Genomic DNA, 27,359 nt, shown 5'->3' on the forward strand with positions numbered 1-27,359 from the left:
GCAGTTAGACAGGTACATGGACAGAACAGGTTTGGAGGGATATGGACCAAGCGCAGGCAGGTGGGACTAGTGTAGCTGGGACATGTTGGCCGGTGTGGGCAAGTTGGGTCGAAAGGGCTGTATCACTCTATGACTCTATGCAGATGCCAGTAGACAAAAAAAGAAGGGTCCCGATCTGAAATGTTCTCTTGAGATGCTGCCTGATCCGCCGAGCTGCTTCGACACTCTGTCTTCTCTAGGGTGAGGTACTGGGTCAATGAAAATCTTGCTCGACATACTCCAGAGAATGAGAGCTGGCCCCTGGGAGACTGACCGATGGCTTGTTCAGTGCATTATTGCGGGTTGGCTGAGGCTGAGGCTGCTGCACATTTAATTCAGTCCCCTTTTGCAGCTTCTGTTGGTTATTGACTGACAAAGAGGCACAGTGGGTGGGGGGGGGGGGGGGTGGAGGAGGGCATCTTCGGCCCTGCAAGCCCCCCCTTGTCAACTCTGCTGGGCGGCAGAGCAAGTCCCTGCCTGGGCTGAGCCACGTCTCGTCTCGTTCCGGCGGGAACAGATCCGTGTAACATGTGTTCCGTTTAATTTGCCAAATAAATGATTAAATGGGTCTGGAGGCAAAATTCTAAATTGGCTGTTTCAGTCGAGGTGATTGAATCCTTGACCAATTCGAACGCTTCCCTGGAAAAAAAACAGCTGCACGCCAATTGTGAATCACACACACAGACATCCCGGGGCAATTCTGGGCAGTGCACTCATCCCAATTGAAATATCAATTGGAACCAAGACACCAGTGTGCCGACTGCAACTAATACTTAAAAATATACATTTTTAGAATATTCATCAATGCAACACGACCACTGGATGATCAAAAGCCGTTTATTCTGCATTCATGTAGGTACACATGGCAATCAAACAGCACCTACAGGCAGCAGTGAAATAATTGAACAGGTCACCAGTTTCTGCAGTACTTGAGGGGTTTATATTGGCCAGGTCCATTAAAATACTCCCCAACAAAGTCCTTGACTGAGTCCCATGTGGACTGTCGGAAAGAACTGCAGATGCTGGTTTAAATCAAAGATAGACACAAAATGCTGGAGTAACATATCATATCATCATATATCATATATATACAGCGCGGAAACAGGCCTTTTCGGCCCACCAAGTCCGCGTCGCCCAGTGATCCCCGCACACTAACACTATTAACACTATCCTACACACACTAGTGACAATTTTTACATTTACCCAGCCAATTAACCTACATACCTGTACGTCTTTGGAGTGTGGGAGGAAACCAAAGATCTCGGAGAAAACCCACGCAGGTCACGGGGAGAACGTACAAACTCCTTACAGTACAGCACCCGTAGTCAGGATCGAACCTGAGTCTCCGGCGCTGCATTCGCTGTAAAGCAGCAACTCTACCGCTGCGCTACCGTGCCGTTGCGGGACAGGCAGCATCTCTGGAGAGAAGGAATGGGTGACATTTCGGGTCGAGCCCCTTCTTCTGACTGACCTGTCTGATGAAAGATCTCGACCTATTCCTTCTCTCCGGAGATGCTGCCTGTCCAGCTGAGTGACTCCAGCATTTTGTGTCTCTCTCCCATGTATATTGCGTTTGAATGTGCGCAACGAGACGGGCTCTCTTTGAAAAGACCACATCTGTGGTGATGCAATTTTGAGTTTGAGTTTGAGTTTAGTTTACGTTTAGGTTAGTGTCACGTGTACCGAGGTACAGTGAAAAGCTTTTGTTGCGTGCTAACTAGTCAGCGGAAAGACAATGCACGATTGCAATTGAGCCGTCCACAGTGTACAGATACATGGTAAAGGGAATAACATCAATAACGTTTAGTGCACGATAAAAGTCTGATTAAAGATAGTCCGAGGGTCTCCAATGAGGTAGCTAGTAGTTCAGGACTGCTCTCTGGTTGTGGTAGGATGGTTCAGTTGCCTGATAACAGCTGGGAGGAAACTGTCCCTGAATCTGGAGGTGTGCGTTTTCACACTTCTAAACCTTTTGCCCGATGGGAGAGGGGAGAAGAGGGGGGTGGCCAAGGTGCGACTTGTCCTTGATTACGCTGCTGGCCTTGCCGAGCTATGCCCCTTCTGTAAGCCTAAATTTACGTCCGTAAAATGGGGCTTGATGCCATGATCTTCTGACTCGCTACCAACAGAGCCAAGCATTTAAGTCAGCGCCATTATTTGACAGCTAAGGACAGTCGTCACCGATTTGACTCAAGGCGGCCGAGACAAAAGCCATTCCATTGTCCAGTTTAGGGGCCAACACGTGCAGCACAGACAACGGCCATTTCTGCGGCAGCTCCCGCACAGAGTTCATACTCTGCAAAAACCTCCTCCACTCTACTGCCGCTCGCCCTACGTGCACATCCCTCTGCTCACTCCTTCACGTTCCTGACACACTCCCCGAGGTGAAGAATTGCACATTCATTCACATTACATTTCAACTCACGACATTTCTCCCCCATTCTGCAGTGGGTTGAATCAAATCTGCACAGAACACGAAGCAGTAGGACACAAAACGCTGGAGCGACTCAGCAGGTCAGGCAGCATCTCGGGAGAGAAGGAATGGGTGACGTTTCAGGTCGAGACCCTTCTTCAGACTGACCCTGAAGGGTCAGTCTGAAGAAGGGTCTCGATCCAAAACGTCACCCATTCCTTCTCTCCTGAGATGCTGCCTGACCCGCTGAGTTGCTCCAGCATTTTGTGTCTACCTTCGATTTTAACCAGCATCTGTAGTTTCTTTCCAACACAAAGCAGCACGACACAGGGACAGGTCCTTCAGCCGACAATGTCCGATGCCACGTTAAACTAATCTCTGTCTGCACATGATCCATATCCCTCCATTTATGATCTTGTGCTTCAAACCCTCAGAAGTGGGAACAACTTGTGCCACCTTAATCGGGGAGAGGCATGCTATATTTTAGAGTGGATCACCAAACGATTGGCGTGAGAACTAGCTGGAATTTTTAAAATGAGAACCGAGATTGGAGGAGGGGTTGGGAGAGTTGGAACTGGAGAACCGTGTTCAGATCACCAAGGATGTCAATAAACAGGAAAAGGTGCAGAAAAAGATTTACCGGGTCTGGAGGGTTTGAATTAAAAGGGGAGGCTGGATAGGCGGGAGTGTAGGAAGCTGAGGGGAGATCTTACAGAGGTTGTAAAGTCACGAGGGTCATAGTTAAGGTGAGCAGCCAAGGTCTCTTCCCCAGGGTAAGGGGGGAGTGTAAAACAAGAAGGCACAGGTTTAAGGTGGGAGGGGAAAGATTTAAAAGGGACTCCAAGGGCATCTTTTACACACCAAGGGTTATTTGTAAATGGACCGAACTGCCAGAGAAATAGCAGAGGCAAGTACAATAATGACACTTGAAGGACAGCTGGTATAGATGAATTATTAGGAAGACTTTGGAGGGGATGTGTAGGAAGGAACTACACATGCTGGTCTACGCCAGAAATAGACACAAAATGCTGGAGTAACTCAGGCTGCATCTCTGGAGAAAAGGATTAGGTAACGTCTCGGGTCGGAACTGAGGTAGGGTTCCGACCTGAAACATCACCTGTTCCTTTTCTCCCGCTGAGTTACTCCAGCATTTTGTGTCTATCCAAGGTCTGGAGGGAAATGGCCTGGGGCAGGCAAGTGAGACCAGTCTGGTTCAGCAACTTAGTTGGCGTGGATGAGTTGGGCTGAAGCTCGGTGTGTAACTATATGAGCAAGCTGTTGGGAGGGCTGATTCAATCAAACTAAAAGTAGCTAAAGTAAGCGTCAAAGTTCCTGCTAAATAATAATGATTCTATAAATCATACCATTTAATGATACTATAAGTGTGCCTCCACAAGGCACACTTCGCCCTGGCGTGTGCATTTACATCAGGTACAATAGTTCACAGTGGGACGTGAATTGGAACCATGCAAGTAGAAGGAAGGTACTGTATACTGACCGAGACAGCTGTGGCCATAATGGACCATGAAGTCAGCTCCCAGGGCCCTGGCTGTGAAGTCGTCCACACAACATGCTCCATACGTGACGTCACCCATTATCAGCGTGTCTGCACCCGTGAACCTAGGAAACAAGACCAAAGCGTTACGGTCCAGCTTTACACATCTCTGAGCATCCACACACAATTTCAACAATCAGGGGGCTCCTGGGGTCACAAATGACCCGACTCACCGGAAATCCAACTTTACGCAAGTTCTGCCACCATTTAAGTGGTCAATATGTATATCGCCAACAACCGCTGGTCATAGACCTCCAGCTGGAATAATGCCCTTTCACCTCGACTATCTGACCTCTCTGGGTCACAGCCAGCCCTCTTGTTAAAAGATTTATTTCTATTCTCCACACGTTGCAGAACATGCTGACCGAAGATTCAGGCGATTTATTGATTGATTGCAAGAAACAGCATGGAAACAGGCCCTTCGGCCCACCGGGTCCATGCCGACCATCGGATCACCCCTTCACATTCGTTCCATGCTCCATGTTATTCCACTTACACATCCACTCCCTGCACAAGAGGGGCAATTTACAACGGTCAATTAAGCTACAAACCTGCGCATCTTTGAGGTGTGGGAGCACCCAAGGGAAACCCACGCAGTCACAGAGAGAACGTGCAAACTCCACACAGACAGCACCCGAGGTCAGGCTCCAAACCTGGGTCTTTGGCGCTGTGAGACAGCAGCTCTACCCGCTGCACCACCGTGCCGACCTACTTGTGATAATCTCCCTCTGGAGGCTTTTCTTTACATTTCAAGCCCATTGCAATGTTGCTAATGTCAAGCGGTGACCCCCAGCCCCAGGAAGGGTCAGTGAGAGGGTCACAATGACAGTGACAATTGCCCTTTCAAGACTGTGTCCTGCACAGGAAAGAGAGTGAATGATGGCGTGGTCCTGATTATTCCATCCTTATTAGAATAAAGAAAGGGAAAATAAATTTGATCTATATGTACACAGTTTGGAGGACGTGATCTTTATAATGCTAACGAGGTCATGTCAAATATGCTGAGTGCGATTTACATATGGAGATTCAGCTAATTGGAAGCTGGATTTTGCTCTGAATTTAAAATCCGAGTTTACACGGCACCGATTCTCTGCATTCATGAAGGGACGGTTCTTGGAGGCAGAGCATATGGGGCACATCATATATTGTGGGCAACTCCACTCTGCAATAAACAATGGCATGTCAGAGCGCTCCAACTAAATGCAGAATGAAACTCAACTCTTTAGGGTGGCACGGTGGCGCAGCGGTAGAGTTGCTGCCCCACAGCATTGGAAACCCCGGTTCGATCCTGACTACGGGTGCTGTCAGTACGGTGTTTATACGTTGTCCCCGTGACCACGTGGGTTTTCTCCGGGTGCTGCGGTTTCCTCCCACACTCCAAAGATGTCCATTTAGAACGGAGATGAGGAAGAACTTTTTCAGTCAGAGAGTGGTGAAGGCGTGGAATTCTCTGCCTCAGAAGGCAGTGGAGGCCAGTTCGTTGGATGCTTTCAAGAGAGAGCTGGATAGAGCTCTTAAGGATAGCGGAGTGAGGGGGTATGGGGAGAAGGCAGGAACGGGGTACTGATTGAGAGTGATCAGCCATGATCGCATTGAATGGCGGTGCTGGCTCGAGGGGCTGAATGGCCTACTCCTGCACCTATTGTCTATTGCCTATTGTCTATTGTTAATTTGGCTTTGGTAAAAATTGTAAATGGCCCCTAGTGTGTATGTTAGTGCTAGTGTACGGGGTTCGCTGGTGGGCATGGACTCGATGGGCCGAAGGGCCTGTTTCCGCGCTGTATCTCTAAATTCTAAAACGAAACGAATATTTTACACTTAACCTGCCCGTATCCCTTTGGTGACTGGATTCAAGGAACTGCAGATGCTTTAGACTTTAGAGATACAGTGCGGAGAGGCCCTTCGGCCCAACGAGTCCGTACCGACCAGCAACCACCCAGTACACAAGACTATGCTACACGCTAGGGACAATTTAACAATTTTACCAAAGCCAATTGACCTATCAACCTATATGTCTTTGGAGCGTGGGAGGAAACCGAAGAAAGGTCTCGGCCCGAAACGTCACCCATTCCTTCTCTCCAGAGATGCTGCCTGTCCCGCTGAGTTACTCCAGCATTTTGTGTCTGGCACCCGGAGAAAAACTACGGGGTCACAAGGAAAATGTCCAAACTCTGTGCAGACAGCACTCGTAGTCAGGAATGAACCCGGGTTTTTTTTTAGATTTAGATTTTAGATTTAGAGATACAGCGCGGAACCAGGCCCTTCGGCCCACCATGTCCGCGCCGCCCAGCGATCCCCGCACATTAACACTATCCTACACACACTAGGGACAATTTTTACTTTTACCCAGTCAATGAACCTACATACCTGTACGTCTTTGGAGTGTGGGAGGAAACCGAAGATCTCGGAGAAAACCCACGCAGGTCACAGGGAGAACGTACAAACTCCTTACAGTGCAGCACCCGTAGTCAGGATCGAACCTGAGTCTCAGGCGCTGCATTCGCTGTAAGGCAGCAACTCTACCGCTGCGCCACCGTGCCGCACCGCTGCTTTACAAAAAAAGACACCAAGGTGCTGGAGTGACCCCAGTACGTTGGAGCCTACTCCAGCACTTTGGGTGCCATTGGTGGCTGACCGTGTTGGAAACTCTCCTTGGCCTAGCATCCCTACCTCTGCAATCTCCCCCTGCCCTATAATAACAGCATAAGGAACACAAGGACACAAAGTGCTGGAGTAACTCAGTGGGTCAGGCAGCGTCTCTGGTGAACGTGGACAGGTGATGTTTCGGGTCGGGATACCTCTTCAGACTGACGAAACAGGAACGTGAGCAGACCACACTACTCCTTGAACACGTTTTGCCATTCACCAACACCGTGATCATTGGCCTCAACTGGATCCCAATAACCCAGTATCCAAAAATGTTTGGCCCCCTCTCTTCCCTGTGCCCCTCCTAGAGTAATTAACCAACATCCCCGCCCTCCACTCCACTTTTCCCGCTCACTTTTCTGTGCCCCACCTGAACGCACACCCGTTTCTCCTGTAATTCCTCCCCCTATTCCTTTCCACCTCTATTTATTCCTTTGGCTTCACACTTTATGCCCCTTCTCCCAATATCTCACAGCCTTTTGTCTTTTCATCTCTTGCCTTTGTTCAGCCATCTGTCCCCTCCCCTCTCTGTATCCACCTATCACTTGAATTGAATTGAATTGAATTGAATTGAATTGAATGAGTTTATTGGCCAAGTATGTGCATATACAAGGAATGTGCCTTGGTGCTCCGCTCACAAATGACAACACAAACATACAGTTAACAATTAAGAATAAAGCATAAACACATCAAAACAATAAGGATACACCATTACGGTCTAACCATGTGGGTGAAAGTAAACCAGAGCAAAAAAGTCTTTGGTTATTGTGTTTGGCTGACTTTGTCCTGCCGCCAGCTTTCGTCCATCTTTGTAATAAAAAGCAACTGCAGATGCCGGTTTAGACGAAAGGTCTGAAGGAGGGTCAGGGCCGGAAACGTCACCTATCCATTTTCCCCGGAGATGCTGCCTAACCAACTGAGTAACTCCGCCATTTTGTGCCCATCTCTTGCAGCTTTCTGGCCCCTGTTATATTCAGTCCAAAGAAGGATTCTGACCCGAAACGTCACCTATCCCACATGCTGGAGTCTGAAGAAGGGTCTCGACCTGAAACGTCATCTATCCATTTTCTCCAGCGATGCTGCCTGACCCGCTGAGTTACTCCAGCATTTTGTGTCTATCTCAAGTGATCGATTATGCACGGCCTACAGAGTGCTTTACATTTTGGTAACACTTTCCTACTTCAGTACTCCACCCTCCTCAATAACAAAGCTCTGCATTGCATTTGACTTCCTAGATTTTTGCTGAACTTTCTATTTTTCCTATGCAAGTTCCACTCAAATCTCTCCATAGACTACCATTCAAAGGACTGAAGAAAGGTCCCGACCCGAAACATCACCTATCCATGTTCTCCAGCGATGCTGCCTGACTTGTTGAGTTACTCCAGCACTTTGTGAATCATTGAAGAGACGCAGACTGTCACTAGATGTTCAATCTAGCATGCTGCCTGGACTCACGCTCTAAGATCTGTACCGATATGTGGGCCTAGTGATCCAGTGGGAAGATGCGGACACAGCCCAGACCATCACATCACCCAACTTCCCTTCCATTTACTCCATTTATACCTCACGCTGCCTCGGCAAGGCCAGCAGCATAATCAAGGATGAGTCGCACCCTGGCCACTCCCTCTTCTCCCCTCTCCCATCAGGCAAAAGGTATAGAAATGTGAAAACGCACACCTCCAGATTCAGGGACAGTTTCATCCCAACTGTTATCAGACAACTGAATCATCTACCACAACCAGAGAGCAGTGCTGAACTACCATCTACCTCTTTGGTGACACTGGGACGATCATTGATCAGACTTTGCTGGCTTTACCTCGCACTAAACGTTATTCCCTTACCGTGTATCAATACACTGTAAATGGCTCGATTGTAATCATGTATTGTCTTTCTGCTGACTGGATCGCACGCGACAAATGCTGTCCGCTACACCTCAGTACACGTGGCAGTAAACTAAACTGAAGTGAACTAAAACTTAATTAGCAAGTCCTCGGAAGCACAAGGACTTCAGCCATCTCACCACTGAGGCCCGATCCCATGGCGACCTCGACAGCCCTTGACGGAAGGCAGAGCTGGAGGTGAAGATTCTTTCCCTGTCAAAGCCTGTGAGCTTGCGAAAGGTTTCCAAATCTCTCTCAAACGCACAGTGACATTTAAAAAGTATTAAAACTGCTTTCAATAATTCAAAAAAAAAAATTCAGCACAAAATTTGATGCAAATTATTAAGACCATGATAAATAATTAAACTTTTGAAACAAAGCAAAATAAGCAAAATGGTCCACAGGTCAGGAATTCTTATGTCAATGATGAAGACTTTTGCAAAGAGGGCTGGCTGCAATGGCAGCATGAAAGGACTCAGCACAACAGTGGAACAACATATGTGATGACCCTTGTTGCTCAGCTTGCCAGGGACATAAGGAGGAGATGCGCAAGACTGGGCTATACTTAACTCCTGCCACTTTCGCCTTCATGAGATAAGGGTGGCACGGTGGCACAGCTGCTAGAGCCGCTGCCTCACAGCACCAGAGACCCGGGTTCGATCCTGACCTCGGGTGCTGCCTTTGTGGAGTTTCCACATTCCCCCCCCCCCCCCCCCCCCCCCCGTGACCACATGGGTTTCCTCCCACATCCCAAAGATGTGCGGGTTTGTCAAGTCAAGTCAAGTCAAGTCAATTTTATTTGTATAGCACATTTAAAAACAACCCACGTTGACCAAAGTGCTGTACATCTGATTAGGTTGCAATGAAAAAAAAAAAAACATACAGTAGCACGCAAACAGTTCACAGCGCCTCCTCAATGAGCCTCAAACGCTAGGGAGTAGAAATAGGTTTTGAGCCTGGACTTAAAGGAGTCGATGGAGGGGGCAGTTCTGATGGGGAGAGGGATGCTGTTCCACAGTCTAGGAGCTGCAACCGCAAAAGCGCGGTCACCCCTGAGCTTAAGCCTAGACCGCGGGATAGTGAGTAGCCCCAAGTCGGCCGACCTGAGGGACCTGGAGTTAGAGAGGGGGGTTAGAAGATTTTTGATGTAGGGGGGGGGAGTGTCCATTTAGGGCTTTATACGTGAATAGGAGGAGCTTGAAGTTGATTCTGTACCGTACAGGGAGCCAGTGGAGAGAGGCCAGAATCGGGGTGATGTGGTCCCTTTTACGGGTACCCGTCAGGAGTCTCGCTGCGGCGTTTTAGACCAGTTGCAGGCGGGACAGGGAAGATTGGCTGATCCCAGTGTATAGGGAGTTGCAGTAATCTAGGCGGGTTTGTAGGTCAATCGACCTCGGTACAATTGCCCCTACTGTGCAATTGATCAAGGAGGGGTGTGCAAAGATCAAGGAGGGGATGAGAAAGTTGAATAACATTGAACTAGCGTAAAAGGCTGATTGGTGGTTGTTCTCTACTCAGTGGGCCCAAGGGTTTGTTTCCATGCTGTATCCCTAAAACTAAAGCCGGAAAAAATTCACAAGCTTGAAACAACATTCTGTATCCCTATTACTCACGTGAAAGTGGACAACTTCACATTCCGCCTAAGTTTAGCTCCACCTGTCATGTTTGCGGCCTACATTATGAATCTGTCCACACCACGCTGGACATCTCTTACATCCTCCTTACAACTATTCATCTTTGCAGCTTCTAAACGTCCCAATTTCAGCCCTTGGAATATCCTCCACTTCCATCGCTCTAATACCAATGAACATGCCTTCAATTGGCAAAGCTCGAGAAATTCTTCTCCAAGGCACGGTGGCGCAGCGGTAGAGTTGCTGCCTTACAGCAAATGCAGCGCCGGAGACCCGGGTTCGATCCCGACCACGGGCGCCGTCTGTACGGAGTTTGTACGTTCTCCCCGTGACCTGCTTGGGTTTTCTCCAAGATCTTCGGTTTCCTCCCACACTCCAAAGACGTACAGGTATGTAGGTTAATTGGCTGGGCAAATGTAAAAATTGTCCCTAGTGGGTGTAGGATGGTGTTAATGTGCGGGGATCGCTGGTCGGCGCGGACCCGGTGGGCCGAAAAGGCCTGTTTCCGCCCTGTATCTCTAAACTAAACCAAACCTCTCAGCTTCTCCCCCCACCCCTCTCTGCTCACACTCTAAGATTTTTTCTTTAATGGAGATTTTGGTCATCTGCCCTAATACCTCCAGTTGAGGATTAATGTTAAATTTTGCACGAGGTGACGTTCCTTGGGATGTTCCACGATGTAAAAACACTTCACCCTTTTCTCACCACTCCTATCAGGAAGAAGATACAAAACCTGGAAATCATGTACCACGAGCCCCAGGAACAGCTTTTTCCCCTCTGTTGTCAGACTTTCTGAACAGTCCTACCACAAGCGTACAGTCCCAATCCTCGAATCTTCATGCCTTGCGGACATTGGACCTTTTCTCTGGGACTGTCACACGATAATGTTGGAAACTACACGCAACAAAGACACTGCGGTCTCGTGCGCCGGTGCTACACCATCAGCCGCGGCTCACCTGCAGTCCGTCTGTCTTTGTGTTTTATGTTGTTTTTTTTAATGTAGTGTTTAGATGTGATGTCGTTTTTTGTGGTTGTGTACTATGTATGGGGGGGGGGGGTTACTATAAAATTGTCTCTTCCGAACGGAGACCCAACCTTTGTTTCTGGGCCGTGTCTCCATTCCCGCTGCGGCCTACCATCGGCCAAACACCTGGAGCTGGCGGCCTCCAACTGGGACCACCTGGGCTCTGGTTGGCAAAGCCCGCGGACCGGGCTTACCATCTGCGGAGCTGGTTGCCTCCGGAGGCTGTGGTGGCGCTGCTGGAGCGGCTGCGACTCGCCTTCGGAGGCCTCGGAGGCTTCTTCGGCCGCGGGCCGCGTGGACGTCGGAAGCTCGCAGGTCCCTGGGTGGGGGCCGACATCGGGAGCTCCAGCAGCGGCAGCGTCTTCGCCCCGCCCCGGATCACGGGGCTTGGGTCGGCCCGCTGCGAACCTTTCACCGTCCGGCACGGCCTGAAATAGGCCGCGGGATTTTTCTCTGCGGACCGGGCTTACCATCTGCTTCAATGTCAGGAGCCACGACTGCCCCGACGTGCAGCGGCTGCATCTTCGCCCGCCCCGGATCGCGGGATCGGCTTGGGTCGGCCCGCTGCGGACCTTTCACCGTCCGGCGCGGCCTGGAACGTGGCAACTTCAACAGCCTGACCGCGGGAGAAGACGGCACGGGAAGAGAAAAGACATTCTGGCCTTCCATCACAGTGAGGGGGGGACTGGAGGAGACTAACTGTGATGGATGTTTCTTTTTCTTTTTTGTTTGTGTTGGTTGTGATTGTGTGTGAAATTGTTTATTTTTATTGCCCTATTGCTGGACTGTGGGTGAACTTTCATTTCACTGCACATCTTGTGCGTGTATGTGACAAATAAACTTGACTTGACTGCAATGCTGAAAACAACACTCTGCGATTCTTCTCTTTGCACTACCTGTTGTAACTGTGTATGGCTTGATTGTATTTGTGTGTAACAATGTCTCATTTAATTAGATCGCATGCCAACAAAAGCTTTTCACTGTGTCTTGGAACAGGTGACAATAGTAAACCAATACCAATACCAACATCTTGCTGCAGATGCTGGTTTACACTGAGACACAAAATGCTGGAATAACTCAGCAGGAAAGGCAGCTTCTCTGGAGAGAAGGAATGGGTGGAGACCCTTCTTCAGACTGAGAGTCAGGGGAGAGGGAAACGAGAGACATTGAAGGGTAAGGTGTGAAAATGAGAGATCAAAGGGGACGAAACTCAAGGAAAATATAGAATAGATCAGATTTATTCACAAAATGCTGGAGTAACTCAGCAGGTCAGGCAGCATAGAAACATAGAAAATAGGTGCAGGATTAGGCCATTCGGCCCTTCGAGCCTGCACCGCCATTCAATATGATCATGGCTGATCATCCAGCTCAGTAGCCTGTACCTGCCTTCTCTCCATACCCCCTGATCCCTTTAGCAAAAAGGGCCACATCTAACTCCCTCTTAAATATAACCAATGAACTGGCCTCAACTACCTTCTGTGGCAGAGAATTCCACAGACTCACCACTCTCTGTGTGAAGAAATGTTTTCTCATCTCGGTCCTAAAAGACTTCCCCCTTATCCTTAAGCTGTGACCCCTGGTTCTGGACTCCCCCAACATCGGGAACAATCTTCCCGCATCTAGCCTCTCCAACCCCTTAAGAATTTTATATGTTTCTATAAGATCCCCCCTCAGTCTTCTAAATTCCAGCGAGTACAAGCCCAGTCTATCTAGTCTTTCCTCATATGTAAGTCCCGCCATCCCAGGGATCAATCTGGTGAACCTTCTCTGTACTCCCTCTAAGGCAAGAACGTCTTTCCTCAGGTTAGGAGACCAAAACTGCACACAATACTCCAGGTGCGGTCTCACCAAGGCCCTGTACAACTGCAGCAGAACCTCCCTGCTCCTAAACTCAAATCCTCTTGCTATGAATGCCAACATACCATTCGCTTTCTTCACTGCCTGCTACTCCTGCATGCTTGCTTTCAATGACTGGTGCACCATGACACCCAGGTCACGTTGCATCTCCCCTTCTCCCAATCGGTCACCATTCAGGTAATACTCTGCTTTCCTGCTCTTGCCGCCAAAGTGGATAACCTCACATTTATCCACATTATATTGCATCTGCCATGCATTTGCCCACTCGGGAGAGAAGGAATGGGTGACGTTTCGGGTCGAGACCCTTCTTCAGACTGATCTTGAATAGATCATTGTTAGCTCGGGGAAGCTGCCAACGAGGCATACAATGTCAAATTTAATCAGGAGGAATGTCAAACTAGTCGGAGGACTTGGGTGGGGGAGGGATGGAGAGGGAAAGCAAGGGTCACTTGAAGTTAGAGAAGTCAATATTCATACTGCTTCCCAATATTCATAAGCTGTCCAAACAAAATATGAGGAGGGGTTCCTCCAAAGATGCTCTTGCTTTCAGCATTACCCACGCTCAAAACCAGCATCTCAAAAACCTCGAAGGTATTTATTTCACAAAATGCTGGAGTAACTCAGCGGGTCAGGCAGCATCTCAGGAGAGAAGGAATGGGTGACGTTTCGGGTCGAGACCCTTCTTCAGACTGAAGAACTCTCAAAAACTTCCAACCCTCAGCCCCTATTTTTGTCAAGGCAATGAGCATTAAGGGAACAAAGTCAGATTGCCAAAGCTGAGATGCTCTGCAGCATGATTTAATTGAGTGGTAGAATCAGTTTGAGGAACTGAACAATCTCTGCCCATGCAGAGGGTCGGAAAGCCAATTATGATCCGTGTTCATCGTGGGTGCCTCATAGTTTCCTTTCAACACAACTACTAAGTCAAGATCTGACGGTCAGTGTCTGGGAAAGGGCCTCGACCCGAAACGTCACCTATTCCTTTTTCTCCAGAGATGCTGCCTGACCCTCTGAGTTACTCCAGCCTTTTGTGTCTATCCGACAGTTGGAATCTTTTTCCCAGGGTGGCAATGTGAAGGGCTAAAGGGTACAGCTTTATAATAATAATAATGCATTTTATTTATATAGCGCTTTTCATATACTCAAAGACGCTTTACAGAGATTTTGAGAACATAGGGAAATTAATAAATAGATAAATAAGTAAATAAATAAATGAACAGAGAAAGGAGACAGAAGGTGAGGTGACCTTCAGTGGTTGAAGGCAGTACTGAACAGGTGAGACTTCAGTGATGTTTTGAATGTGGTGAGTGTGGAGGAGTCTCTAACGGTTTGGGGTAGTGAGTTCCATAGGGTGGGAGCAGCGATGGAGAGGTGTCAAAGTGTAAAGGAGGGCGGCACGGTAGCGCAGCGGTAGAGTTGCTGCTTTACAGCGAATGCAGCGCCGGAGACTCAGGTTCGATCCTGACTACGGGTGCTGCACTGTAAGGAGTTTGTACGTTCTCCCCGTGACCTGCGTGGGTTTTCTCCGAGATCTTCGGTTTCCTCCCACACTCCAAAGACGTACAGGTATGTAGGTTAATTGGCTGGGTAAATGTAAAAATTGTCCCTAGTGGGTGTAGGATAGTGTTAATGTACGGGGATCGCTGGGCGGCACGGATTTGGAGGGCCGAAAAGGCCTGTTTCCTGCTGAATATATATGATATGATATGATATGATATGATATGTTGTTTTACATCACGAGTGGTGGGTGGCTGGAATGTGCTGCCTGGGGTGGTGGTGGTGGAAGCGCATACGAGAGTGGCGTTTAAGAGGCATTTAGACAGGAACATGGATATGATGGGAATGGCGGGATATGGATCACGTGCAGGCAGCGGAGATTAGCTTAAGTTGGCATCATGATTGGCACAGACATAGTGGGCCTAAGGGCCTGGTCCGTTGCTGGAATACACGTCCTATATTCTATCATATAAAACTCACTCTCAGTCCACTTTCAGACACTTTGATACGTTTAGTACTTAGTCCGTTTAGAATGCCTGTCAGGCCTCCAATCCTTCATTTCAATGTAAATTTTTCATGTTTAATTGAGTAGCAGTCTTGTTCTTCGCTGCTAAGCACTGATTACAAAGCCCTGTCACAATCCCTAAAACAAACTAGTTTGACCTTGAGTTCAGTGTATTTACCAAAACTCTGAATTTTTGCAGTTAAATACATACAGCGCAAACAAGACAACCTTTTGCTGCTTCCTGTCCGCATGTGCCTGGAATGACAGTTCAACGGCAATTATCCAGCTGCCTGGAGGGACTTTCCACTCCATTAATGCCGACCTGAAGCCGACAGACTAAACGCTCGCGTTTCAGTTTCACAATTACCTCAAAGCAATGCAGCACTGGAGGAATAGGAACACAACAACCGATCCGGGAGACGGAATGGAGATAGTGGCCGCGAGAGGCAGGGGCAAAAAGACAAAGGGCAGAGAGGGAGTGTGAGAGACAAGACGGAGGAAAGGAAATACGAGCAGCGGTCGGAGGAGAGAAGGAAAGGGAAGAGTGGCGGATAGAGTCAATCAGCCAGGGACTTTGAGAAGAAGAGGGAGAGACTCAAGGGCAGAGGGAATGCAGGAAGAGAAAGGGTGATGGGAAGAGGCGGACAGGGGAGGAAACTACAAAGGGAAGGACAAAGGGAGGAACAAAAGAAGAAGAGGGTGCAATAGAGGAGCCAGGAGACAAGAAGTAGACAAGAAAGGACGGAGAAAAAGACCTGGAAGAAGTCAGAGGCGGAAGCAAAAGGGATCAACAGTAAAAAGACAAAAAGAATAAAAGAAAGTAAAGGAGAAGATAAAGAGAAATTGAGTAGAGTGGAGCAAAATAGAGAGAGTGAAAGGGGAAGGGAAAGGGGTAAAGAGATTAACTGAGGAGGGAGCGAAAGAGTGGGGAGAGGGGGAGAAAGAGAAAGGGAGCGGTCGGGTGCAATAGTAGGCAGAAAGAGAGAGATAGAGTGGGAGAGAGACACAGTGAGAGGATGCTAAGGAGGGATGGAGGCAGATGGGAGTCAAGACGTGAGAGAGAGTGGGTGGTACTGGAGGAAGATAAGAGTGAGAGGTGGGTTGAAGATATGTAGAAGGCAGGGAAGGAAGGAGCAAGAGGAGTAGGAGTAAGAAATACAGAGGTAAATATACACAAACGCAAAATAAGAAAGCTTCAGGCGAAAGCCGACTAATTTATGGACAGCCAGCAAAAATGGCATAAAGGGAAAAAGAGAGACAGCTAAAGATAGGAGAAACACAGGCAGAGAGAGGTAGCACCCAACATCTCCCGTGCACTCTGGGGCAGGTGATTCGGGAAGTCACAGCCTTTATCAAAATTCAAGGGTAAAACCTACGACACCATCATCATCTATCTCCCACCACCCCCCTTCCACTGCCCTCCCCTTGCCCATTTCCAGCTCCATTCAATGTTGCTGTGGCACTGCAAGAAATGAATTATTATCAAGAGCAGCCTGCTGAGAACGGGTTATCATATTTGCTGACACCTCTTGACTCGTGTATGGAGAGGAGTGTGGCTCCACATTGATAACCTCACTGCCGAGGAATTCTAGAAACCCTGCGCCATGACGCTTTAATTTGATTGACCTGTCGGGACAAAGAACTAGCTTCTGAGATTCCTCACAATGACTTCTGAATAGTTATCGCCGCTCAGCGCCACTTTAGGACGGTCAAAGATAAGCCCAAGTGCAGGAGGGTGTCTCTGATCACCAGGCAGTGGAATGAGAGACATGCCGTCACTGTGACTAGGAAGGAACTAGGAAGGAACTAGGAAGGAACTGCAGGTGCTGGTTTAAACCGAAGATCGAAGCAAAAAAGCTGGAGTAACTCAGCGGGACAGGCAGCGTCTCTGGAGAGAAGGAATGGGTGACGGTTTGGGTCTAAACCCTTCTTCAGAGGGTCTGAAAGAAGGGTCTCGACCAGAAACATCACCTATTCCGTTTCTCCAGAGAAGCTGCCTGACCCGCTGAGATACTCCAGCTTTTTGCATCGATCTTCAGTCACTATGACGATACAATATACATTAGACAATAGACAATAGGTGCAGGAGTAGGCCATTCGGCCCTTCGAGCCAGCACCGCCATTCAATGTGATCATGGCTGATCATTCTCAATCAGTACCCCGTTCCTGCCTTCTCCCCATATCCCCTGACTCCGCTATCCTTAAGAGCTCTATCTAGCTCTCTCTTGAATGCATTCAGGGAATTGGCTTCCACTGCCTTCTGAGGCAGTGAATTCCACAGATTCACAACTCTCTGACTGAAAAGGTTTTTCCTCATCTCCGTTCTAAATGGCCTACTCCTTATTCTTAAACTGTGGCCCCTTGTTCTGGACTCCCCCAACATTGGGAACATGTTTCCTGCCTCTAACGTGTCCAACCCCTTAATACTGTGTGCTCTGGAGGAGTAACACAAATCTACAGAGTCAAGAGTCAAAGTCATACAACTTGGAGACAGGCCATTCAGTCCAACTGGTCCATGCTGACCAACATGTCTACCTCAGCTAGCTAGTCCCACTTGCCTGCATCTGGCACCATCTCCTTGCTCCCCCTGTACCAGTCCATTGCTCTTCCACACCAGCCCCCGTCAGCATTCCCAAGAGACTTATATTTACTCTTCTGTTGCAATGCTCAAAATGGTTGTAAATATAAACGCTGCAACTGCTGATTATCCAAACGCTGACACCAGTAAATTCCACCCAGTCCTGGCCCCTCTCGTCCACCTGCATCCCTCCCTCTGGCTTTACATTTCACTCTTCCCTCCTTGTCAGACCCTTTTGGTTCCCTTTCATCTCGAGCTTTTGTCCACCCATCTGCAAATCAACCCCCCTCCCTCATTGGTATCCACCTATCACTTGTCAGACTTTGTCCCACCCTGACCTCTTTTACAGCTCCCCCCACCCCACTTCAATCAGTAGAAGGGTCCCAACTCGAAATATTGCCTATCCATGTCCTCCACAGATGCTGCCTGACCCGCCGAATTACTCCAGCAGTTAGAGTTTTTTTGTAAATCAGCATCTGCAGTTCTTTGCGTAGACAGTAAATTTCAATGGGAAACCTCCAAAGAAGTCTCATCGCAGAGACTCCGAGGAGGGATGCCCAGAGGGGCAGTCATTGGAAATCTTCAGCAGAAGGGAGATTAGTTGGCTATGGTCAGGAGATGGGCAAGCAAGAAGGGAGGTCAATTGGGGACCCGAGGTAAGGAGTGTGTAGAAAGGAACTGCAGATGCTGGTTTGAAGAAGGGTCTCGACCCAAAACGTCACCTATTCCTTTTCTCCAGAGATGCTATGTGACCCGATGAGTTGCTCCAGCTTTTTGTGTCTACCCTAGGTTAGGAAGATCAATTTGGAGACCTTCAGCAAGAGGTCAAGCAAGGAAGGAAGTCAATGGACCAACAATCAGAAGAGCTCCAGTAAGTCATAGAATCATAGAGTGATACAGGGTGGAAACAGGCCCTTCGGCCCAAATTGCCCACACCGGCCAACAGGTCCCAGCTAAACTAGTCCCACCTGCCTATGCTTGGTCCATATCCCTCCAAACCTGTCCCATCCTTGTACATATTTATCTGTTTCTTAAACGTTGGGATAGTCCCAGCCTCAACTTCCTCCTCTGGCAGCTTGTTCCACCACCCTTTGTGTGAAAAAGTTACCCTTCAGATTCCTGTTAAATCTTTCCCCCTTCACCTTGAACCTATGTCCTCTGGTCCTCGATTCCCCTACTCTGGGCAAGAGACTCTGTGCATCTACCCGATCTATTCCTTTCATGATTTTATACACCCCTATAAGATCACCCATCATCCTCCTGTGCTCCATGGAATAGAGACCCAGCCTACTCAACCTCCCTCTTTAGCTCACACCCTCGAGTCCTGGCAACATCCTCGTAAATCTTCTCTGAACCCTTTCAAGCTTGACAATATCTTTCCTATAACAAGGTGGCCAGAACGGAACACAATATTCTAAATGCGGTCTCACCAACGTCTTGTACAACTGCAACATGACCTCCCAACCTCTATACTCATGAGTGAGTGGAGGATTCCCAGCAAGAGGCCCATCAAGGCATAAAGTCAGTTCAAGATCTCCAGCAGAAGGTCCGACAGGGAGAGGGGTCATCTAGGGATTCCCAGTCACAAGTTGGCAAGGGGAGGTGCCAAGTGGAGAATCCCAACAGAATATCCAGCAGGAGGGAGATCAGTCGGAGACCTCCAACAGGAATGGGGACATAAAGAATCACAGATGCTGGAATCTCGAGCAAAACACAAAGCGTTGGGAGTAACTCAGCGGGTCAGGCAGCATCTGTGAAAGGAATGGACAGGTAAGATTTTGGGTCGGGGCCTTCGTCAGATCCTTCTTCAGTGGAGACCTCCGCCAGGTGGTTTGGCCTGGAGTAATCCCCAGAACTTCCATGAAGAAGGTCAACAGAAACAAAATTGTACTAAAGCACATTTCAAAACCTGAGATTATCCCAAATACTTCAACTGCGAATAAGGTACTTTTTCAAAGTATATTCACCAATATACAATGTAAAATTTACCAATGTAAATCACAATTATAATGGAGGAAATGCATAGATAATTTGCTTTACTGAAACCTTAGCCTGGTTGAGGCTAAATATTGACTTGTCCCCCAGCTACTTCTCAATGTAATGCCCTGGAGTTCATGTTTTCAGTTTGGTTTAGTTTAGTCTGTGGTCATGTGCACCGAGGTACAGTGAAAGGCTTTTGTTGCTTTTGTCGCGTGCTAACCAGTTAGCGGAAAGACAATACATGATTACAATCGAGCCATTTACAGTGTACAGATGCATGATAAGGGAATGACGTTTAGTGCACGGTAAAGCCAGTGAAGTCCGATCAAAGATAGATCTACTGAAAAGGAGCAGGTCGGTAGCCCAGGTTGACGTCTCACCAAAAACCGGCAGCTTTCCCTCAGCCTCAAGTCCCTGACTCACACTTGGACAGGGCAGGAGTGCGGCCATAGTTGTACAATGCAGAGCCAAGCCCGGCAGCCAGCCTGGGTAGAATCATTATTAGAGGATAGTGATTACTGTTAGTAGCTTCCAAGTCTTACACTGACAAGACAAGTAAATACAAGGCACTCGTTAGTGGAGTATTCTGCATCCACACAGCTCCAGTCCTACACCTACATGGTCTATTCTTGTCTGCCCTCTGAAGTGGCGAGTGAGGTGTTATGTGGCATTACTGCAGCCCACACTGCTTTTGAGGCTGAGTAATAAACACCAACTATGGCAACAGTGATCAAACCCAGATAATGAAAGGAAAACAATTCTAAGGGAGGTCTCTTCTCCACTATTCCCTGGAAGGTTTATTCACAAAATGCTGGAGTAACTCAGCAGGTCAGGCAGCATCTCGGGTGGGAAGGAATGGGTGACGTTTCGGGTCGAGACCCTTCTTCAGACTGAAGAAGGGTCTCGACCCGAAACGTCACCCATTCCTTCTCTCCCGAGATGCTGCCTGACCTGCTGAGTTACTCCAGCATTTTGTGAATAAATCGATTTGTACCAGCATCTGCAGTTATTTTCTTATATTCCCTGGAAGGTATCTGATGCCTTGAGTTTGAGCTGCTTTCATTATCTTGGCCGGTTCATGTAAAGCCCATCACCAGAAACTCTGTCAAACAAGCATATCATCATCGTGTAAAGATTCCGCGATAATCCTGGTGATCAGAAACTATTTAAAATTGAAACCATGTATTGCTGAACAACAAAATCACAGTGATTTTAATCATGTTATTTGGATTGAACCAGAACTGAAAGACAACATGAATAGTTGTTTTTTTTAAAGATCTCACGTATTCCAAAATACCATGAAAGGGGAGAGAGCAGCACACATAAACAGAGAGAGTGCGGGGAAAGAGAGAGGAGAGAAAGAGGGAAGAGAGAGAGTAGAGAGAAGAGAGAGAAAAGAGAGAGCAGAGGAGCAAGAGTGTGGGAATGAGAGGAAGAGAGTAAAATAGAGAGGGAAAAAAAGAGAGGAGCGAGAAAGGGTAGAAAGGAGAAGGTGAGAATAAAAATAGATAATGGTGCCAGAGGGTGGGTGGAGTGGGAGAGGGAGACAGAGAAAGAGAGAGTGCAGAAGAGAGTGAGAGTAAAGAGTGAGTGAGAGATAGGGGGAGATAGAGAGTGAGGGATGGAGAGTGAGAGTAAGAGAGGGAGAGATAGAGAGGGAGAGATAGAGAGGGAGAGAGAGGAGGAAGAGGAGAGAGAGAAAGAGTGAGAGAGGGAGAGATGGAGAGGGAGAGATGGAGAGGGAGAGAGAGTGAGAGAATGGGAGAGAGAACCATTTGGTTTCAGACTTGTCAACATAAGCACAGATGAAAATCAGAGGCAGATAGTTACAAGTACGAACATAGAGTCAGAGACACACTGACAAAGGTAAAGATGGAGGCCAACTACCATGCACACAGACACAAGAACACAACTAGACTGATGTTTGTGGAGAAAGACGCAGAAAGATATGCAGTCAGATGTGAAGGTACATACCCATCCAGGGGCATGGTTGTGTTGTATCCCACCACCCACACACTGAAACACATGGCTGCAGAGGCTGCAGACTGTTACAAGGCTTTAGTCTTCAGGGACGGCCATGTTACGCTGGGAGAATCCTAGGGATTCAGCTCATGTGGGTGCGAGACACTGGTTTAGCCGACGGTAAACCTGTTGCAAGCAGCCCCGTCAGTCGGTGTGGCAGCTTGTGAGCTGTGGGAGGCTGCAGGAGCCCAACTCAGGGGCAAGCGCAAACACAGGGCCTTCTCAGCCGGGCACTGGGGCTGGGCCTGTCATGGACCCATGGTATATGGACAGGGAACCACTGGGTGCCTCTGCCAAATGTAACAAGCCATTGGCATCGTGATCTGTGGGCAGGGGGCCTGAGCTCTCAATTCTGAATTTCCTTAGTCAGAGGGTGGTGAATCTGTGGAATTCTTTGCCACAGAAGGCTGTGGAGGCCAAGTCAGTGGATATTTCTAAGGCAGAGATAGATTTTTCATTAGTACAGGTGTCAGGGGTTATGGGGAGAAGGCAGGAGAATGGGGTTGAGAGAGAGAGAGATAGATCAGCCATGATTGAATGGCAGAGTAGACTTGATGGAGCAAAGAGGTCCTTCTGCAGTTGTACAGGGCCCTAGTGAGACCGCACCTGGAGTACTGTGTGCAGTTTTGGTCTCCAAATTTGAGGAAGGATATTCTTGCTATTGAGGGCGTGCAGCGTAGGTTTACTAGGTTAATTCCCGGAATGGCGGGACTGTCATATGTTGAAAGACTGGAGCGACTAGGCTTGTATACACTGGAATTTAGAAGGATGAGAGGAGATCTTATCGAAATGTATAAGATTATTAAGGGGTTGGACATGTTAGAGGCAGGAAACATGTTCCCAATGTTGGGGGAGTCCAGAACCAGGGGCCACAGTTTAAGAATAAGGGGTAGGCCATTTAGAACGGAGATGAGGAAAAGCTTTTTCGGTCAGAGAGTTGTGAATCTGTGGAATTCTCTGCCTCAGAAGGCAGTGGAGGCCAATTCTCTGAATGCATTCAAGAGAGAGCTAGATAGAGCTCTTAAGGATAGCGGAGTCAGGGGGTATGGGGAGAAGGCAGGAACGGGGTACTGATTGAGAATGATCAGCCATGATCACATTGAGGGGAGGAGGTGAGGTAGAACTGAGGGGAGGAGGTGAGGTAGAACTGAGGGGAGGAGGTGAGGTGACCATGAGGGGAGAAGGAGAGGGTGAGTTATACATGAGGGGTGGAGCAAAGGGACACAGGTGAGGTGGTGAGGTCTACATGAGGGCAGGTGATGAGGTGCACCTGTGGGGAGGACGTGAGAGTGAGAGGAAGCTGGTAACAGGTTTTGCATCACACACACATATATTCCTATAAGAAGATAACTGCAGATGCTGGTACAAATCGAAGGTATTTATTCACAAAATGCTGGAGTAACTCAGCAGGTCAGGCAGCATCTCGGGAGAGAAGGAATGGGTTCCTTCTATCATTCCCATTCCCATTCCTTCTCTCCTGAGATGCTGCCTGACCTGCTGAGTTACTCCAGCATTTTGTGAAGAGAAGACATAACAAAAAAATTGGGAGCCACAAAGTAAACTTAGTACGTGGGAGTTTGTACAGAACATTTATCTCATAACGTTGGAAAGAACAATGTTTTTTGCTTTTAATTCTCTCTAATTCAAGGATATGCCAGCAAGATCTTCAGCAATCTCAAGTTTTCAACTGACGGTGGCCTTAGATCAACATCTAAATCACTTGGGCCGACACCCAGTGGTGGAGAATTGTTGCCACATATTAACCTGAAGGAATGGGTGACGTTTCGGGTCGAGACCCTTCTTCAGACATATATTCCTATAATATATATACATAGACAAAGGTGGAATTTGCAAAGGATGGATTGCCACCGAGCTCTCCGCTCTCAGCATGATCACTGTAGCACTGACATCCGACCATGATCGTTGTGGCCTGGAGCAGTTTAAAATTCACAGCATGTTTCACAAACTAACAGCATCACAACGATCTTAATCCTTTGAGGGTTTTGCAGGATGTTTTGAAACCAAACTAAAAATTAAGAAAGCCGGAATGTGTTAGATTCAGTAATCCGTGTTTGAAAAAACCCACTTGTTATATCAGACAGAACCCTTCACTGAGTGGATGGACACAATGAGCAGTTACAATTTACAGAGGTTTTAATGCAGGAGATCAAGCAGGGCACGGTGGCAGCAATCATACTAATCGGATTTAATCATATGTAATACTGGGATTGAAAGACAATAATTGCACCAGATGCTACTTGATGTTACGGAGAGAAGACAACTATAATTTTTTCGTTTAGTTTAGAGATACAGTGCGGAAACAGGCCCTTCTGCCCACCGAGTCTGCCCTGACCAGCGATCCACACACATTAACACTATTCTACACACACTAGGGACGATTTACACTTATACCAAGCCAATTGGTACCTACAAACCTGTACGTCTTTGGAGTGTGGGAGGAAACCGAAGGTCTCGGAGAAAACCCACGCGGTCACGGGGAGAAGGTACAAACTCCGTACAGACAGCGCCCGTAGTCAGGAGGGAACCCGGGTCTCTGGCGCTGTAAGGCAGCAACTCTACCGCCGCGCCACCGTGCCACCCTTTGCTGAAAGTGCTAAATAGGACCAATCGGTTAAGCAAAGTTAGCCTCCACCTTCCTCGCCACCCACAGTCCCATCTGTAATCCTGGCTCATACTCATTTTCCAAAGGACAGATTGTATCTTGGATTTTAATCAGATCCAGGTTGGATCCCGACCTCGGGTGCTGTTTGTGTAGAGTTTGCACGTTCTCCCTGTGACCGCGTGGGTTTCCTCCGGATGCTCCGGTTTCCGGAGCAGAATTAGACCATTCGGCGCATCAAGTCTACTCCACCATTCAATCATGGCTGATCTATCTTTTCCATTCAGCTCCATTCTCCTGCCTTCTCCCCACAACCCCCGAAAGCCGTACTAATCAAGAATCTGTCAATCTTGGCCTTAAAAATATCTATTGACTTGGCCTCCACAGCCGTCTGTGGCAATGAATTCCACAGATTCCCACTCTCTGACTAAAGAAATTCCTATTCTTCTCCTTTCTGAAGGTACATCCTTTTATTCTGAGGCTATGGCCTCTGGTCCTAGACTCTCCCACTAGTGGAAACATCCTCTCTCCAGGCCTTTCACTATTAGGTAAGGTTCTTCTCACATCCTAAAGACGTGCGGGATTGTAGGTTAATCGGCCTCTATGTTAATCGGCCTCTGTAAATTGCCCCGAGTGTGTCAGAAGTGGATGCGAAAGTGGGTTAACAACGAGCTAGTGTGAACGGATTATCGATGATCAGCGTGGATTTGATGGGCCAAAGGGCCTATGTCCACGTTGTATCTTTCAATTAATCAATCAATCAATCAATCAATCAAACCCCGATTTCATTCAGAAAACAGGTGCAAATTGTTAACACTTGGAATCCACTGCCTGAGAAGATTGGTGGGGGGAAGATATGTTGATAATTTCTCCGAAATACAATGGTTAGAAATGGTGGAAAGGTCTGCAGGACAGTGGAGGAAGAAGGGGTGGAGATGGATCAGGTCATAAGGTCATTAGGTCATGTGATAGGAGTAGAATTAGGCCATTTGGCACAGGTCTACTCTGCCATTAAAATATTGCTGATCTATCTCTCCCTCCTAACCCCATTCTCCTGCCTTCTCCCCATAACCTCTGACACCTGTACCAATCAAACATCTATCTATCTCAGCTTTAGAAATATCCACTGACTTGGCCTCCACAGTCTTCTGTGGCAAAGAATTCCACAGATTCACCACCCTCCAACTAAAGAAATTTCTCCTCATCTCCTCCCTAAAAGAACATCCTTTAATTCTGAGGTTATGACCTCTAGTCCTAGACTCTCCCACTAGTGGAAACATCCTCTCCACCTCCACTCTATCTAAGCTTTTCACTATTCTGTATGTTTCAATGAGGTCCCCTCTCATTCTTCTAAACTTCAGGCCCAGTGCCGACAAATGCTCTTCATAGGTTAACCTACTCATTCCTGGGATCATTCTTGTAAACCTCCGCTGGACCCTCTCCAGAGCCAGCACATCCTTCCTCAGATATGGGGCCCAAAATTGCTCACAATATTCCAAACACGGCCTTACCAGCGCCTTTTGGAGCCTCAGCATTACATCCCTGTTTTTGTATACAAGCCCTCTTGAAATAAATGCTAGCATTGAGTTTGCTTTCTCCATGAGAAAGCAAACTCTTCTGGAGAACTATTGCAGACAGGATCAGCCAAAGGGTATTCTTCTGAGCAAAGCTCTTTTATGAATCTATACAATCCAGGGAGAGCAATCAAGCATGTGTTTATGTATCACCTCACTCACCAACACTGAGCTGGACCATATATGACCAAAAGCTATGTAGGAATTTAAAATGTAGGAAGGAACTGCAGATGTAGGTTCACACAAAAGGATAGACACAAAATGCTCGGAGGGACAGGCAGCATCTCTGGAGAGAAGGAATGGGTGACGTTTCGGGTCGAGACTCTCTTCAGACTAGGAATCAGCAACGAGAGGGCATAGGTTTAAGGTGTGAGGGGGAAGATTTAATGGGTACCTGAGGCATCTTTTACACACAAAGGGTGATGGTGTATGGAATGAAGTGCCAGAGGAGGTAGTTGAGGCCGACACAATTACAACATTTAAGGGACATTTGGACAGGTACAGGTACGAAAGGTTTTAGAGGTATATGGGCCAAACACGAGCAAATGACTAGCTTAGATGGGGCATCTTTGTTGGCATGGTCGCGTTGGGCCGAAGGGCCTGTTGCCATGCGGTACAACTCTATGATTCTGGGAGACATCAGCGTACTCTCCCAGTCCAACATCCCCAGCGTTGAGGCTTAAATACACTTCCTCAGATTGAGACCCTTCTTCAGACTGATTGTAGAAGGGGGGAGAAAGCTGGGAACGAGATGAGGGCGGGACAAAGCCTGGCAAGTGATAGGTGGATGCAGGTGAGGGGGAGGGATTAGATTGGCAGATGGGTGGAGTAAGTGACAAAGATTAGAGCTGAAAAGGAGGCAAAAGAAGAGGAGTTTAATTTAAAGCCGGAGGGAGGGATTTAGGTGGAACGGGATGGGGAGGGGGAGGGACACACACGACAGAACAGTGGGATGAGAAAGAGACCATTTAATTGGGATGTTGAACGAAATGTGTGAGAAGAAGCCAGATGGTAGCAAGCAAGTATGAGGAACAGTGAGAAAGTCAGTGAAAGCAAGCGCAACGATGGGAAATGTAGAGACGCGGCTTCATTAGTGAGGCAGAGCGATGGTGTGACTGAGACAATGTGAAAGGCAGGCCTTTGAGTGGAAGAGAGTCAGAGAAGGGAGTGATTGCAGAGAAGTGCTTGAAGTCGTGGGAGGAGGAAATGAGAGCAAATGCAAGGAGGAAGAGAAGGGGGAAATGAATTTGCAAGAGGGGCCAGTGAAGAGGACTTGAATAAATCTCCGCCTCCCTCCCTGCAGAACCTCATTCCAAGTGTCCTCCTCTTTTACCCTTGCGATGGATGCTATTTTGTGCGCAGTTTCGGTTAACCTTTCAACACACGGCAGAAGCAAGAGATGGTTTTATCACCTCAATTCCACTGCCAGTGACAGCGAGTCGACAAGATTTATGACTGAGCCAACAAAGGTGAAATGCCTTCTGAACTTTCCCTGATAAAACTGCCACACCTGCCCGCTTATAATTTAGGATACCTGG

At 48.0% G+C, this 27,359-nt stretch overlaps 1 protein-coding gene across 1 annotated transcript in view; it reads right to left on the bottom strand.

The window, feature by feature from the left end:
* dph1 (diphthamide biosynthesis 1) overlaps positions 1–27,359 on the bottom strand; it is a gene marked incomplete at its 5' end in the record, with an annotated part of 649,238 nt that overhangs the window by 373,182 nt on the left and 248,697 nt on the right. Inside the window, one exon of the mRNA XM_078422395.1 lies at positions 3,951–4,072. Coding sequence (XP_078278521.1) covers positions 3,951–4,072 — 122 coding nt within the window. The remainder of the gene's footprint in view (positions 1–3,950; positions 4,073–27,359) is intronic.

The sequence above is a fragment of the Rhinoraja longicauda genome, chromosome 26 (assembly GCF_053455715.1).
Source record: "Rhinoraja longicauda isolate Sanriku21f chromosome 26, sRhiLon1.1, whole genome shotgun sequence".
Lineage (NCBI taxonomy): Eukaryota > Metazoa > Chordata > Chondrichthyes > Rajiformes > Arhynchobatidae > Rhinoraja > Rhinoraja longicauda.